This window comes from Neolamprologus brichardi, chromosome 15 (assembly GCF_056152115.1).
Source record: "Neolamprologus brichardi isolate AB-2024 chromosome 15, ASM5615211v1, whole genome shotgun sequence".
Taxonomy (NCBI): Eukaryota; Metazoa; Chordata; class Actinopteri; order Cichliformes; family Cichlidae; genus Neolamprologus; species Neolamprologus brichardi.
The window spans coordinates 9,717,221-9,731,562 of NC_142118.1; the positions used below are offsets into that span (position 1 = coordinate 9,717,221).

At 39.3% G+C, this 14,342-nt stretch overlaps 3 protein-coding genes across 4 annotated transcripts; 1 reads left to right on the forward strand and 2 right to left on the reverse strand.

Moving 5' to 3' along the window:
* Positions 1-3,790: 3,790 nt before the first annotated feature.
* Positions 3,791-6,080, reverse strand: LOC102783518 (adenosine 5'-monophosphoramidase HINT3-like). The gene is made up of 5 exons (XM_006797108.3): positions 5,893-6,080; positions 5,665-5,782; positions 4,602-4,671; positions 4,357-4,483; positions 3,791-4,011 (listed from the first exon to the last, which is right to left on the reverse strand). The coding sequence occupies exons 1-5, from the start codon at positions 5,977-5,979 to the stop codon at positions 3,964-3,966; spliced, it is 450 nt and encodes a 149-aa protein (XP_006797171.2). The 5' UTR covers positions 5,980-6,080; the 3' UTR covers positions 3,791-3,963.
* A 269-nt stretch (positions 6,081-6,349) lies between these two features.
* LOC102783807 (cilia- and flagella-associated protein 45-like) lies at positions 6,350-10,796 on the forward strand. Of its 2 annotated transcripts, none has more exons than XM_087851828.1 (12): positions 6,350-6,695; positions 6,857-6,967; positions 7,642-7,751; positions 8,030-8,174; positions 8,272-8,442; positions 8,535-8,713; positions 8,868-8,997; positions 9,096-9,242; positions 9,321-9,434; positions 9,538-9,728; positions 9,823-10,047; positions 10,149-10,796. In XM_087851828.1, exons 1-12 carry the CDS (start codon positions 6,693-6,695, stop codon positions 10,216-10,218), a joined length of 1,596 nt encoding a protein of 531 aa, XP_087707954.1. In that variant the 5' UTR covers positions 6,350-6,692; the 3' UTR covers positions 10,219-10,796. The 2 variants fall into 2 exon arrangements, with proteins under 2 accessions (XP_087707954.1, XP_087707955.1); XM_087851829.1 differs by having other exon boundaries at positions 6,351-6,695; positions 7,654-7,751.
* LOC102783234 (adenosine 5'-monophosphoramidase HINT3-like) lies at positions 10,674-13,764 on the reverse strand. Its single transcript, XM_006797107.2, has 5 exons — positions 13,608-13,764; positions 12,383-12,500; positions 12,107-12,176; positions 11,417-11,543; positions 10,674-11,232 (listed from the first exon to the last, which is right to left on the reverse strand). Exons 1-5 carry the CDS (start codon positions 13,716-13,718, stop codon positions 11,122-11,124), a joined length of 537 nt encoding a protein of 178 aa, XP_006797170.1. The 5' UTR covers positions 13,719-13,764; the 3' UTR covers positions 10,674-11,121.
* Between the last annotated feature and the right edge of the window lie 578 nt (positions 13,765-14,342).

Genomic DNA, 14,342 nt, shown 5'->3' on the forward strand with positions numbered 1-14,342 from the left:
ACTTTTCTGCATATTTCTGCATATTTTCCACACTTACGTGTTTCAGATCATTACATATGTTTTTTTTTATTTAAATTAGACAAACATAACCCGAGTAAATACAAAATTGAGTTTTTAAATGATGATTTCATTTATTAAGGAAAAAAAATCTATCTAAACTTATATGGCTCTATGTGAAAAAGTAGTTCCCTCTTGTTAAACTAACTTTGGAATTAACTGTGATTAACCATTTGCTCTGGAACACTAAGTTCAGTTTCACTAACCCAATTACCGCCAAATCACTAAACATGTTTAAGTGAACCTGACAAAGTGAAGTAGGCTAAAAGATATCAAAAACACATCATGCCACAAGCTAAAGAAAATAAAGAATGAAAATCGAAGTCTTTGACATCATCAGCCTGGGACTGGGTACAAAACAATTTATACATGTTTGGGAACCAGATTGAAAGCATAAAAAGAACATCATACCAAAAGACAAACGTGGTGGTGGTAGTGTGAAGGTTTTTGCTGCTTCAGGATCTGAACAACTTGTAGTAATTGATGGAACCATGAATTGTGCTCTGTAGCAGAAAATTCTGAAGGAGAATGTCTGGTAATTACCCAACCTTATAAACAGTACATTTGCATAATGACTGAAATCCCACAAATACGGAAGAAGTCACTTGGATGAGCGACAAAATGTTTTTTCCACTGAAAACGCAATGTCCAGATGAATAGAATAATTTTTGAGGGATTTTCTTACCTGGATGATTGAGCACGCATCAAAACATGGAAAAAATATGCAGAAAAAAAAGCAAAGCAAAGAAAAAAGAAAAGAGAAGAAAAGCAAAGAAAGAAAGAAACGAGGAAGGGATCAAATTTTTTTCACAGCACTGTACCAGTATATTTAAAGGATTTTAACACACCAGGAAGTTGTGTTGTTGTAGTTTTTTTGGGTTTTTTTTTGATAAGTCACATAAAAACAAGAGCATTTGGTCTGAGAAATGATGTCATTTGGTATGTATGATGCATGAGAGTCCCTTCCTGACTCTGACATGAGCTGCTGATGACAGATGTTGTAGTTTTGGGCGCTTTCTTTATTGTTATAGTAAATTTAAGATGGCCTGAAGACCTTAAATAGAGTTTCTTTTTTTACTTTCCTGTATTTCTCAGTAGAGACACATAAAACATATACACATTTCCATATATAACATTTTAATGGTAATTTGAATACAGTTAGATCCATAAGTATATTTAAACTGATACATTTTTTTGTAATTTTGCCTCTGTATATGACCACAGTGGATATGCAGGCAGTCTCTAACTGCAAAGGATTAACAAAATGTTCAATTTCAAATAAAGTTAATGTATCCAGTTACTTTTGAACCTCTGAAAATGAGGGACTATGTATAAAAATTTCTGTAATCCTGAAACAGTTAACACAATGTTTTTGTAAAACACCTTTAACTAAAGCTCTGAGTCTGTACTTCACTCAAATCCTGAGTGATTTAAAATTAACTGTGGCGGTGGCAAAAATCACACACACACAAAAAAAAGTGTAATTGTCCAAAAACTTATGGCTCTAACTGTTTCCATATTGCCATTAAAATATTATTTATGAAATTGTTTTGCATTGTCTTTATATGTTGCTGGTGAGAAATGTAGGAAACTAAACACCAAGGAAATCTATTCAAGGTCTTCATGACATCATAAATCATGCCCCTAGCTGTAAATGCATACGTAAATGCATCTCTGTGTGTATCACAGTATCAATATGTTCAAAGAGGAACAAATTCTATGAAGCATGCGTTATATAATATCTTTCTCAAACGACATCACTGTTGAATCATATAACATATTCAATAGCCAGCACAATAAGGTAGTTGAGCTCAGGAACCCAATACTCCTTACATCATGTCTTCTCTTACATCAGTCCTTAGATGGAAAGTTACAGTCCCTACATGTATTCAGACAGATGTGCCAACACTATCATAATATAAACCAAGAAACACACGAGAAATGTATGTGAGAAACAATGACGACGATACACAATAATACACAGTAAAAATGACTCATAGCAGTTAAAAGTTTGGAGATGCGAAAGACATACAAGGGAGTGTTGCAGATCTCGGAATTCTGCAAGTGCTCCTGTTCCTCCTCACCAGCAGATAGTTTTGACTCTTAGACACTGCTGAATATTTGCCTCGGAGTCATGTCAGTGTCCTGTGTGAACAGTTTTGAAAATGCATGGACTGAAGTGACTCGCCAGTTTACAGGAATGGAGCCCTTGGCAAATGATGTCATGTGAACACTTTTTGATGGTTCCTACTTTATCATTTTAAATAAGTAAAAAACAGGCTGTGAGTCACCATATGAGGCCTGTTGATGCACGTGGACCCTCCATATAATCTGCCATTGTGAGAGTTCCTATTGCATTACTGACATCAAGTGGCTCAGAGAAAGAACTGATCCGGTTAGAAAATGTTCTATTAATGAATGATATTTTTGAGTTAGAGATATAATGTATTAATAAACAAAATAGTAGCTAAACTGAAACTGTTTGCATTCATTTTTGAGTTTGAATTCTTGTGTTGCTTGTTAGATGCTTATCGTTCCTTTCTGCTTCTCCGTTCACTGAGTTTTTTTGTTTGTTATTTAGTTAAGCTATTTGTTATTTTCCTGTTTTAATATGAAAGTTGTCTTCTGTTCCTGCTTTGAGTTTTACTTCCTGCCTAGTTTGCACCTGTGTATTTTTCCCCCAGCTGTTTCCAGTTCCTTTATTAATCCTATGTGTATAAATAGTCCTGTCCTTTCCCCGAGTCTTTGTCATAATATCTACACATCTTTCCCTGTGCTTCCTGTTTTTTGGACTTGGCATACAGCCTGATACAGGTTTATATAACCCTGCATTTTGATCTGTGACAAAAAGTTTGCGATGTGCACCACAAATGAAACAGATGAATAGTCATGAGGATTACTCTCTGGGGATAATGTCCTCACCACATCAAAAGGAGTCACTTGAGGTGAATCAGGCAACCTGCTAGAACGTCTCCTAGATGCCTCCTAGGTACAGTGTTTCTGGCATGTCCAACTGGGAGGAGGACCAAGACTTGCTGGAGAAATTGTATCTCTTTGCTGGCTTTGGAAAAACTTGATGTACCCCAGGATGAGCTGGAAGAGGTGGCTGGGGAGGGCTTCTCTGCTTGGACTGGTGCCCCGACCACTTGAACCCAGATGTGTGGGAGAAAAATGAATGAATGAACAGATGGGGTCTCTGTCATAGAAAGCTGTCAAGTGCTTCTGGCTCATCTAGTGTGGAAGATTGTCCAACCACATTGCTGGAGTCATGCAGTTAGCATTGCTAAAATCCTGTTAAAACACTCATGAAAGCATTTATATTGGCATGCTCGGCTCTTCCAAAAAAGATCCTAGCATGCCAATCAATAACTGGCTTTCTACTGTGACTAAAGAGTTAGTTCACTGAATTCTTTTCAGTGAAAGACACAGATGCGTTACTGAGTGGTCAAGTTTACAGATTTGAAGAGGAACTAACCAACAAACCCTTCATATTCTGCTAATTAACATGATCGTGAAAGCACTAATGGAAAGTTGAGCAGTAACAGTATAGGATACTGAAGGGCTGAATGTGTTGTACCCATGTTTGTAATAGGAGAGATTTGGAAGAGCAACCTTTAAGACAGAAATGATCTCCATTATTTGAAGCCTTTCAAGATTTTTTTAATTAATATTCATGAATTCTATACCATTTATAAAAATGAAAAAAAAAAAAAAGAAGTAAAAAAATTTAATACAAAGAACTCTTCTCTATAACTAAGTCAGCATGCGGCATGGAGGAAAATATTCAAATGTTTTAGCACCAGAATGCCAAACAGGCTGGAGAAGTCATGTAAAGTGCACTCAGTGCGGTGGATGCTAATTAAATAACCTGTAAGCAGCAAACAAGGTTGCTACACCTGCATCTGTTCATTTCACTTTGCCATGAGTCTTCAGCTGTGAAAGCACTTTGTCTACCTGCAACAGAACAAAACTGGAAGTTAAGAGTATTCACATGTTGTAAATTCACTAATTTTAAAAGCTCTTCACTTTAAAAGAAGGTAACACTTAAATGTGTACACAACACACATAAAAGACCTAACATGGGAGAGAAGATGTGGCTCGTTTCTCATTTTGACATCAGAGAATGGCGTCAGTGATAATCTCCAATAATCTCTGATCTGATTTTTATTGAATTCCTTTAAAGCACCGTGATAACAAATGAGAAACAAATGTTACTATGCCTCATGTCTGTCTAGCGATATTATAAATAAACAGTCCCAATTGAATTATTTTCCTTGGCTCAATCCAGCCCTGACTTACTGTAATAAACCAGTAAGACTGCTGCCCGTAGCGAAGCTGAGACTTCAAGTTCATCTTACTGGCTGGAGCCAGAGCATGGAGGTGGAGGTGGGGGACTGATGAGAATGGAGGGAGATGAAACCCCAGCCTACAAAATAAAATTAACAAAAAGATATTACAACATGAAAAAAAAAACTGTTTAATTTTAAAGCATAATAAAATTCTAAGTGGTAAAGAGTCGCAGCTCATCACAGGGATTGTTTTACCTGACGTCATCGAGGCTGCAGACTTTGTTCTTCTCTAGTATACTTCTTCCCATTTGTTCCATCCGCTCCACTGTCAACAAATAAAACTTATCAGCGAACAGAAAGTCAAGAGTCAAGATTACACATATGTACATATACTCCCTAGCCACTTTATTAATCACACCTGAACATTAACACAAATATCTAATCAGCCAATCACATAGCAGCAGCTCAGTGTATGTAGACATGGTTCAAACAGAACGTTAGAATGAGGAAGAAAGGTGACTGACGTGACATTGAATGTGGCATGGTTGCTGCTATCAAACGGGCTGTTGTAGGGATTTCAAAAACTGAGCTACTGGGATTTTTTCCCCCATAAAACATTCATTAGAGTTTACAGAGAATGGTCCAAAAATGAGAAAATATCCAGTGAGTAGCAGTTCTCGGGGTGAAAATGGCTTGTTGATAACAGAGGTCAGAGGAGAAAAAAAAATGGTTTGTGAACAGGCACCAGATCTCAGTCCAGTAGAGCTCATTTGGTGCGTAGTGGAACAGAAAATTTGTATCATGGGTGTGCAGCTGATTTCTGAAGACACAATTAATCATTTCATGGTCATGGTGCCGCTTTTAAATCTGTCTTTATTGACACAAACTACAAAGCTAAGCGCACTGAGGTCATACTGGTGACTCAACAAAACAATTTACTCATTAACCTGAATTTACTATAAACTATTAATAAAATAGTTTGCACTGATTAACCAGATGGCTGCTCCTCCCTGTGCAATGTTCCTTCTGTTGAAAGGGAGTTTTTCCTTTCCACTGTCGCCAAGTACTTGCTCATAGGGGGTCATCTACGTGCTATGTATGACCTTACAATATGAAGTGTCTTGAAGCAACTATTGTGATTTGGTGCTATATAAATAATCAGTTGCTTGGAAACATGTTGCTTTAAAGGGTGGGGTGCTTTTGTGTAATCAGTCATAACTACCGACTCATATTTTCCCATTGACCAAGACTTGTCAGCAGAAGTTGCTACCAGGAAAACAAACAAGCAAACAGACTGATTAAGTTCATGTTTCCTCACCTAGAGGTATGTTGTCCATCTTAAGGGTTTTACAGCTGCTGATATGCATCCTGGGAATAACCAGGTAGTGATGGGTGGCTCCAGGCTTCATGTCACGAAAGCAAACCAGCTCATCGTCCTGTACACACACACACGTGCGCGCGCACACACAGTAAGACAGGAATTTCCAGTGGCTAATTTTTTTTCTCCTTGAACATGAATGAATGCTGTTATTGTTTTTTTACTCACGCTTAGCAGGATCTCTGTGTCAGTTTTGTTGTTTGCTATTTGACAGAACTTACAGTCATCAATCCCAGAAGCCTCCAGCGTCCCCATTCGTGAGTTTTAAAGCGTCTTTTATACAGAGCGCAGTAAACGCTGCAATATAATTTCTGGGTGTGCCCAGAGACAAAGGCAGGACAATCGGCCGAAGACAGAGCTAGTCGAGCCCAGAGTGAATCGTCAAATTATTTGTCTTAGGGGGAAAAAAAAGTGTTTTTTTAATTATTTTTTTTATTTATTTTTTTTACGAGAGCTGAACAGGTTCAGTCTGAACCCCAAGTCAGAGATAATTTTTTTGATAATGGAGTGTTTGTTGAACTTTTAGACAAAATATATAGAAATATATCAAATTTTAATCTGCATAGGCTATATGAGTTTTAATTTGTATCACATTTGCTACATAGGCCATACTTTTGCACTTAAGTCATTGAAAATGTGTCATGCAATTTATATCATTTTGTGAGGGTAAAAAAAGTAACGCTGATGATGTTGAAGTCTCAAAAACTCACAAAAATTCATGTATCAAATATGATACGCTTGACTTTAAAGGAGTAGAGGATGTCTAACGTTTGCCCTTCTGTCACCATAGCAACAGATTACTCGCCAATTAAAATCCGTGTCGCTACGTTTTTAAAGTTTTTAAAGAAGCTAAGCGCATGTCTATAGATGGGAGAATAACACTCAGTATTGCAGCTTTATTAGCCTTAAAACTGGATAATCTTAGAAACATTTATTTTCCGTTGCCTGGACTTTGTTAACGGCAGATCATGGTAAGTCTATATGTTACAGTGAGCACTGACAAGCCACTTTCCATATTGCCTTAGATGCTAGATCCTATTTTTTTAAATGCAAAAGATACTAATCTATAAAGTCCGTATTTAACGGTAGAAAAAGTCCCTGTATATTCGTCCACTGTTGTTTTCAATCCCAGCAGAGACATCCGTCCAGTTCCAGAGCTAGCTCTTTTAGCAGCTGCTACCGCCCACTGAGCCCAAGCTCTCAGGTGGATGATGACGAGATCCTCTTTGGGAGCCCAGACCCGGTGAGTGTTACTCTCACAGAGTGAAATGTCACATCTTAACTACACTCACCGGCCAATTTATTAGGTGCAGTTTATTAGCACCGCTTTTTGCCCTCTGAATTACCTTAAATTTTCAACAAGGCGCTGGAAACATTACTCAGATTTTTGCTCCATATTGGCATAATAGCATTACATAGTCACTGCAGATTTATTGACTGTACATTCACCATAAGAATCTTCAGTTTCACCACATCCCAAAGGTGAGATTTCGTGACTGTGGAGGCATTGGAGTAGAGTGAACTCACTGTCATATTCAAGAAACCAGCCTGAGATGATGTGAGTTTTGTGACACGGTGTGTTATCCTGTTGGAAGCAGCGATTAGAAGATGGTTACACTGTTGTCAATAAGGGGTTGGAGATGGTCAGCAGAACTACTCAGGTGGGCTGTGGCATTTAATTGATGTCCAGACAGTATTAAGGAGACCGAAGTGTACCAAGTGTCCGAGTTGCTGCCAAGTGACTGGCTGATAAGATATTTGGATTAATGAGCAAATGAACCTAATGAAGTGGCCAGTGAGTGGATATCACAAGTAAGAAAAAAAGAAAACCCAAAAACAAAACTGAAAACACTTGTGTGTTGAGTTCACTAATTATGGTGCTATTTTGCGTGTTTTTATCAACTAACAACTGCTCAGATATCTACACAGCTTTGTGAAGACAATCCTTGTGAGGAAGCTCCGTCAAAGATCAAAAAAGACAAAGACACCATTCAAATCATCTCTAAAGACCTCATCCGCAATCTCAGGTATTCCCAAAGCTGTTGAGTTTCTCTGCTGGTTTAAAAAGCATAATGCACATTTTTAAAACATGGAAAAGGAAGCAATTTGATTACATTTAATATGAATTAAAAAAAACAAAACAATGGTGCACCTAACAGTTATCCATTAATGTATGACCTGGTATTGTTTCAAGTGATTTAGAGAGACGATTAGATTTTTTAAAACAAATGTCATGATGATAATGATGTTTTAACCCAAAATGGACATCCTCACCACAACATAATTCCTCCTGTCATTATGCCAGAATCCCACTTAGCAGTCCTTTGGGAAAGTCAGTCTTTCTCCCGTCAGCTAAGTATAAACGCATCATTTTAGCATCCCAGGCTAACCTCAAGGAGGAGAGAGAGGCTTTTCACCAGGCTTATCAGAGAAAGGCGGAAGAGGAAACGGTAGGATTCATGGCTCTGATGAGGTTTTCTTGGACATTAACACAAGAGGCTCGTTCCTGTGATTTTGCAATATGATATCTATATGATGGCTCCCCAGAAAGCCGCAGAGGAAAGGAAGCAGCAGATCCAGGCAGCAGATTTGTCCCGTAAGAACAACAAGGCCCTGACTGAGCTCGAGCAAGAGGCCCGGAAACGTTCACAGGCCTTGCTGGAGCAGTCTAACGCTTTAAGGATGGAGCAAGAAGAGGAAATCAAAAGGCTGAACAGGGTAGGAATTGGCTGGGAGTATGTGGATGACGAAAACAAAGGCGGTGTCAATTCACACACATATAAATGCTTTTGTTTTTGTCACTCCCTCAGCTTATTCTGAATGCTCAATGTCAAGCCACAATCAATGCTCAGCTGGAGGAGAAGAAGCAGATCCAGGCAGAGATGGAAGAGGAGGAGAGGCGCCTGAATGCGATGATAGAGGCAGAGCGCCACAAGGGTCTGGAGACTGAAAGGAAGATCGACGAGCTGAGGAAACAGCGCAGGGTCGAGTAAAGAGAGCACCTTTTTTTTTCTTCACCAAATGCTTTATATATTCTTAAAATAACTCCAAGGATGGGAAGACGTTAAATTATGCACTTTATCTGATCCAAAAAGGAGGCCATTAGGAGATCTGTCACTCTGTTTGTGTGTGTTACATTTCAGAGGAGGAGCGCAACTTTTAGAACAAATTCAGAAACATCTAGAGGAAAAGGAAAATGAGAGAAAGATGAGAGAGCAAGAGAAACAGCAAATGAAGGAGAACCACAAGAAGATGGAAAAAGATGACCTCAAGGTGCACACACGGCCCATGTGCAGACTTAAACGCACTAACGTGAACACAGTGCAGTGTACAGGAGTCAGTTTCATCTCTGACCGGCTGCTTTGTTCCAGGCTAAAGAGAAGAATAGGATGGAGCAGCAGTGTATGCAGGAGGAGATCATGCGCATCAATGCTGAGACCCTCCGAGTCAAGGAGCAGAGGATGAAGGAGGAGAAGCTGGCGGACATTAAAGCCATGGAATACATTGAAAAGAAACAGGTCAGCTGGAAAAGCAACTGAACTCTGTAGATCGGCCACAGATGTTTGTTCTCTGCTGATATTTTATTGTTTGTGCAGGCGAGGGACGCGGAACGTGAAGCAGAGCAAAAGCGGATAAGGAAAGAGAAGGAGATGGAGATTGCTAAGCTGAGGGCCAAGCAAGAAAAAGATCGAGACTATAAGGCAGAGCAGGTCAGAAATTGTTTTCGAAGCTTTAACCTTATTACAGGTGGATTAATATGACTTTTAACTGTTCTCGGCCACTTGTGCTGGTCTTTCTGCGGATTTTAAAAAGGATGAACTCTGTGCCCATCGGCATCAAGAAGAGTTACAAAAACAATGGAGGGAGAAAAACAGAGAGCAGGCCGTGAGGAAAGCACAGCAGGCGATGCTGGGGGCTGCTCGGCTGGAGCAAGTTCACAGCAAACAGCACTACCAGACAGTGCAGGCCACCATAAAGAAGGAAGAGTTTGATCGGATGCTGAAGTAAGAAAGTTGGGGGGCTTTTGTTTGTTTTTCCCACCTCAGTGCGCATTTTCTGCACGTTTTTGCATGAAATTGCTATTTTTCCTCCACACAGGGCTCAGAAGGAAGCAGAGGCCAAAGAAAAGGAGCAGCAGGAGAGGCAGCGTCAGAAAGTGCTGCGCCACACTGAGGCCGTCAGGCAGCAGGTGAATGAGCGCAAGAAGCTTGCCAAAGCTGAGCGTGGAGAGAGGTTCAGGGAGGCTGACAAAATGCTGGAGGAAGCCCAGCAGCGACAGATGCGCCTGAATGAGATAAAGGAAAAGAAACTAAAGGAGCTCAGGTAAGCATGAGCAGGTTACTGTAGTAATATTCAGGCATGATTGTCATATATCAGGTTTACTGGATATAATGAATGAACCTAATGTGCATGTCTGTGTGCAGGGTTATAGGGCTTGGTGAAAAATACTGTTGTGAAGTGGAGAGAAAGGCCCAGAAGACTCATTTTGTATAGCTCCATAATTGAAACAGTAGTTTCAATTACTACTCTAAGTTAAAATATCTAGGATTAAAGTCATATTTCACGCTCAGAGGTGTATGATCATTGGTCTATGCCCTCCGACTCTGGCTCACTGATACAGTTTGTAAGTTTTATTTTTGTGTAATATCTGCATTTGAGTCGTGTCCTGTTCATTCACTGGGAGGTTTTGGGATGGGGGGACGTTCGCATGATGGGTGTACAGCCGACACATCTGCATCAACTGTGTGACGCTATCGTGCCAATATTAACCAAGATCTGTGATGTTTCCAGCAACTTGATGAATCTATATTTATCTATACACACATATCTGCCAGTGAGGATTACCAGGATTATGAGACTGTACTAAAATAACTAACATTAGAAAGTCACAACACTGGCCTTAAAACTTAATTACCTTAATTATTAGTTTATTAAAGGGTTCTCCATGAATGATTTTTTTTTTAACTGTTTATTTTTTAATATCATTACAAACAAGCAGACACACATCCAATACAGAGGCAACACTGTCTCCACACATTTTTATTCTTTACAGTGACTGTCAGTAACAGAAAACTCTCAATAATGTTATTTAAATAAATAATTTTATTTAAAAAAATCAGTCTTGTCTCTTCTTATGGTAAAAGTACAATTCATTTCCCACGTGCATTCATTCAAAAACGACACTGTTACAGTGCACGAGTACAAAACACTCTAGATAAAATCTGACCGTTAATTTTCTATATTGCACTGGCCCGTGGAGAGGTCAGCCACTGCTAATGAATATTAAAGTGGTAAATATCAGTCCAAACAATTACAACGCATTTCAAAAGTGTCTCCAGTCTTCATTCTGCCTCAGCGACTCTTCTGAGATTTTTTTGTTCGTTTCCCTGCTCTGATCTAAAGTCCAGTCTGAGCACAATTGATGCACTGAAATAACTTGCAGTTCTCTAAATAATGACACCGGAGTGGTGGGGAGATACTTTTAAGACGCTTGCGTAAAACTTCTTCCTGCAAAGAGGAAATTATGAGTTTATCAGTTCAAATGTGAAGTAACAGAAGTAGCCTGATAAAAACAGTGACTGCATGGAAACCGCTGCAGTGGTTTAGTTATTGTAGTGTAAGAGAACTAATAAAGAAAATCAAAGAAAAAAAAAAAAACAGAATGAGGAAAGAAGTCGCCTGCAGTACTCACAGTAACAAAAGAGTTGGTTTCTGGAGTGAACTTATACAACATGTACTTTGAGATCTGGCTGGCTGGGGCGAGCACGTGGAGGTGGAGGTGACCTACTGAAATGAAGGGCGGCTGGTGGAACCCCAGCCTGTGGAGAAAAACACACCAGCACTGAAATTCAGCCGCCCAGAGCAGGGATGAAACGCTTACAAACAACAGAGCAACTAGACCCCTCACTCCATGTTAAACTATAACTATATAGATTATATTAGCACGAAGATTACTTATGCAGTTACTTAAAGGAAAAGATTCATCCACCCTCCCTTTAATATCATTTTTTAAGATACACTGTAGCTTTTTAAATTTAATGTTAGCTTTAATGTTTAATGGCAGCTACAATGCACTCAGCAGAAACTGCAGGATTTTACTTCACACTCGTATTCAAAACTACGGCCAATTTTGGATCGCCGATTAACCTCATATGAGCGTGAACGTGAATGATCGTCCGTCTCTGTGCTTTAGCCCTGTGACAGACTCGAGACCTGTCCAGTGGGTGGATGTATGCATGGATGAATGTACAGATGGATGGATGAAAAATGGGTGTCCACTGTAAATGATTCCTGAATGCCCATGAGAGAACTTGAGTTTGCAGACTTTGCCTTTTTACTAGTATGAATATTTTTATTACTTCCAAGAACCGTCTCCACCAACCTTATATCCGCCATGTCAGTAATCCCTTGGTCGTGGAGCACATCTTTCCCCAGTTTAGCCATCCTTTCAACTATTGGAGACATGATTTCTTATGGGTTATGTGATATAGTTTTGTTAATCTCAAATAGTTGGAAAAATAAGAGTATCAGAAAGTCTATAGTACCAGCAGTAATAGTCTAGTTTAAAGTATTTAAAGGAAAACTTGCAGCAGTAGTGACGACAGGATAGCCACAGTGTTAGGAGATAGTATGGTAAGTTGACAGAGGACTAACTGACCTAGATCAATGTGTCCTTTGTGCAGTGAGAAGCAGCTGAGTATGTGCTCTCTGGGAACAACCAGGTAGTGGTGAGGCGCACCTGGGAAAATGTCGCTGAAACACACCAGGTCTTTAGTCTGTAGTCGGGGGCAGAAAAATGAAAGAGTCATTCAAGCTGTGAATGCAGCACTATCAAGACTCAGTACAGTCTATTTCCCTGGTGGATCAGAAAGTAGGTAGCGCTACTCCAGCTGTGCACATAAAAGAACCAGGACACCCCATGTCTTGGTTGGATGACCAACCAAGACACAGAAAACTCCCACTCTGCACAGTACATGAAAAGGTGGCAGTGGGACTCATTTTTAAAACGTACAGCATTATTATTATTGTTATTATTTTACTCACTTTTTCTGAGTAGCTACATTATTACACATACCTGATGAATGTCAGACTGACTGAAACACTGAGGCTTAAATGTATTTGCAGTAAGCGAGGCAGCGTGTTCCACCTGTCACTCATTCAGGTCTTTGAACTATTAATTTAGCTGCACATAGATGAAGAGAAATCAACCACTTAAAACCAGCCTTAAAATCTTTTGATGCTTGGCTACTCTCTTTGCCTCAGCATTGTAAGGGGTCTGCAAGTGTCTTGAAAGGTGCATAGAAATAATAAATGTATTATCATTACTTAAGATGTAACCAGTCCTCAACCAAATAAGAAGTCATGCATGGACCTGTGCCTGCATAGGGACCCTTTAACGTTTTGGTGATTTGCAGGTGTTAAAGCATCTGGATTTAAACAAAGTGCATTTTTAGATTTACACACTTTAGAGTGGACCTGTTGTGCTTTTCTTTATTTTCTGTCACATGACAGGTTTTTACCTGTCTGGGCTGGTGGGTGCTCACATTACAAACAGCCAAAAGAGCTCAGACTGCTCTAAATGCCCTGTTTCATACAGTTTTATTTGTTTTGGCTCAGAGTTGCAAAACAGCTCTCAGTACAAGTTCTCCAAATCGTGAAATGCCGATCCTGCGGATTCCCTGCTGTAGTCTGTTTCTTCTATTAAATAGCTGATTTGCCATACGCTTTAAACTTCATCAGCCGTCAAGTGCTAAAATCTCCAACTAACTATGTGTGTGTTTTTTAATAGTATATCAAAACCTCGGATCCGCAACTTCCGGGTCCAGTTTCCTCCTATAACACCTGTATCGCTCTACATGGGATTAAAAAAAAAAGCATCTCACCTCTTTTATTATCTTTGTGTTTTCGTCTTTTTTGTTCGCTATTAAACAGAAAATACACGTTTCAACATCATTTACATCTGAGTTTGACCAGTTGATCGCAGTGTCCTCCATGTTGCCTGAGGACGGTCTCTCTGTTGTGTTTCCTGAACACTTTCCGAAGATCTTCTATGACGTGCAGAGAGGTTACTCAATGCTTTTCTGAGAACTCTGCCCTCCTAATAAACATTGTGGAAATGAAGGCAGGCACTACTGACGTCACTGATTTCTACAGCTGATTCAAGTCTGAGTCACAAGGTCCCGATTCAATTTTATTCCATTTTGAGTCAGTCAGAAATATTATAATTTTGTCCATTTATCTTGGTTATGTACTGTCGAAAAAACCCTCTAAGACTTGTAAATTAAGAATATTTAATTCAACATTATTTTACTATTTCTCTGCAGTTAGCCTACAAACTCAGTGCAAATTGTGTATAAAACAATTAAGCTGCCACTTCGTCAGATGTGTAAGCATCACAGCAGATGCCTTTGTGTCAAAGTAACAGGATAAAACAGAAAAACTTGGAGATTTTGCTGGTCTGGTTTTTTATAGTAGATAACACCCTTAAAAATATTCTGCAGTAGATCAAAAACTTAAAGCCAGGCATCTGTATATGGAGATTACCTGATGTTGCTGCAGTAAAGCAGTGTTATTATCCATCCAACCATGCAAAATAGGATATATTTTTTTTAATTTTC